This window comes from Mandrillus leucophaeus, unplaced genomic scaffold, assembly GCF_000951045.1.
Source record: "Mandrillus leucophaeus isolate KB7577 unplaced genomic scaffold, Mleu.le_1.0 Scaffold27, whole genome shotgun sequence".
NCBI lineage: Eukaryota > Metazoa > Chordata > Mammalia > Primates > Cercopithecidae > Mandrillus > Mandrillus leucophaeus.
Window position 1 is genome coordinate 1,380,732 of NW_012102809.1, and position 2,123 is coordinate 1,382,854.

At 56.9% G+C, this 2,123-nt stretch overlaps 1 protein-coding gene across 1 annotated transcript in view; it reads left to right on the forward strand.

The window, feature by feature from the left end:
- Nucleotide 1: 1 nt before the first annotated feature.
- Nucleotides 2–2,123, forward strand: part of FOXF2 (forkhead box F2) — a 4,826-nt gene continuing 2,704 nt past the window's right edge. Inside the window, exon 1 of the mRNA XM_011984602.1 lies at nucleotides 2–206. Within this exon, the coding sequence (XP_011839992.1) occupies nucleotides 2–206 (205 nt within the window). The remainder of the gene's footprint in view (nucleotides 207–2,123) is intronic.

Sequence of the window (2,123 nt, forward strand, 5' to 3'; positions counted from 1 at the left end):
CATGGCGAGCGCCATCGAATGCCACTCGCCCTACACGAGCCCTGCGGCGCACTGGAGCTCGCCTGGCGCCTCGCCTTACCTCAAGCAGCCGCCTGCCCTGACGCCGAGCAGCAACCCCGCAGCCTCCGCAGGCCTGCACTCCAGCATGTCCTCCTACTCGCTGGAGCAGAGCTACTTGCACCAGAACGCCCGCGAGGACCTCTCAGGTAACGCAGCACGCTCCAGCGCAGCTAACTGTGCGCATCGCTTCTAGGCCTCCAGGGCTGGCGGCCACTGCCACTCCCACAAACAGGGACCCCAAGCCAGGAGGTCTGAGGGCACTGGGAAAAGCGGATGCTGGTGAGAGCCGGTACCTTATTCGCGGGAGCAGGGAGCAGGGTCTTACTCCCTGGCCAGCAGCTGAACCTTCAGAATTGTCTGGCTGCTGTGAGCATGGTGGCAAGTGTCCTGGACTCTATGGGGATCCCTGTGCAGGAGACTGCAGGTCTCCCGTTCAGAGTCTGACTTAGCTTTGAGAGAAGGCATGTGACCTTTGGGGAACTTGGTCAGGAAGCTGTGTCTAGTTCCTTTTGTCCTTCCTTTTTTTTCTTGAGTTCATTTTGCTGTACTTTTGTCCCAAAGTAAATGTCAGAATCAGAGATGTTCTGTATGTTGGGGTGTCTGTAGGGAGATGTTTGCAGCTGGGCAAGTGTTAAGAGCAGGGGGTGGGAGGGACAGAGCTGGCTACCAGGATCTTTCACTAAAGGGACATTCGCCAGTGGAGGGGTCACCAAACTGTTGAAGCCTCCTCCCCTTCCTTGCCTCCCCCCGGAAATGGACCCACATTGATGATAGAGGTCCTGGGTGGCAGGACCTGAAGGACCCTGCTGGGACTCCCCTGGGAAATGCGCCTGCCCTGTGGATGCCACTTGTGGTGTGCCTGGTTTACAGTGTATTGGTTGCAGATTATGAAAATTTATTGACTTGCTGAAGGCGGTGAAAGGTGGGAGGAGATGGTGGGGATGGAAGAGGGAATTTGAATATTTGACCAGGTTAATCTGGAGAACAGAGATAAACCCGTACATTAACCCCTCCCTCCGAGAATCTAGGGCTGCAGATTAAAATCCCATGGGCCTGCCAGTCAAAGGCAAGGCCCCAGGCTGCTCTCTCACACTGGCCTCCCACAGCAATGAGACAACAGTGGCTTGTAGGGTGATGCATGCTTTATGTGTTCCTGAGCCGGTGTGCGGCGGGAGCACCGGGGAGAAGGGAAGCCCAGAAATGGGCAAAAGATGTTGGTTCCCTGGACGGTGAAATTTCCCAAATAGGCCTTTTAAATGTGGGTCTCAGAGGTTAACCAAACAAAGACAGTCTCGGCAGGACCACACCGGAGAGGATTTTAGCCTGACTTAACCCACTGAGAACAGAATCTTGTTCAATTTTATGGGAATTTCAACAAGTAACCAATACAGGCGGCCTTCTCCTCTTCTTTTTATATCCCCTCGGACCGGCTGTCAATCATAAACACACACACACACACACACACACACACACACACACACCCCTCGGTGCACTGGCCCCTTCCCTTCCCGGCCTGCCTGCTCTTCTCCCAGCCTGCCGGCTGCCCTCCCCGCTCCCCTTCTCCTCCTCTCCACTGGGCCCCACTCACCTCAAACCCAGACTCTAAGGCTTAGCAGCCTTGGAGAAACCATACTCTAGGAAGAAGAAAAACACAGGAAAGAGACTCCTGACCCTTCTTCAAGGCAGCTCTCGCCCCACCTCATACACTGGGCGCACGCACAAGCCCCCAAAACTTCGGAATCTGGATACATTACTGTCTTAGAGCGGGCGAAAGCTGCCCAGCAGAGCAAGCCGGCCTCTGTGCCCCTACCCAGCGGCCTCCCGCGGCCGGCCTTCCCTGAGAGCCTCGCAGAATCCCCCGACCGAGTCTGGGAACGCTCAGGGGAGACAATAGCTCAGGCTCGACGCCCGACAGGGACCCTCTGCCCTTCCTTCCTCACTCTCTTGCTCCTGGCCCTATGGAATCCCCACCCAGCCCTGTTGCCATCTCCCTGGAGCGCCAGAGGCGGAGGCTTCAGAGGAGCCGGCCGGATGCACCAGGACCCCGCGGGGCCTCGTTGGGA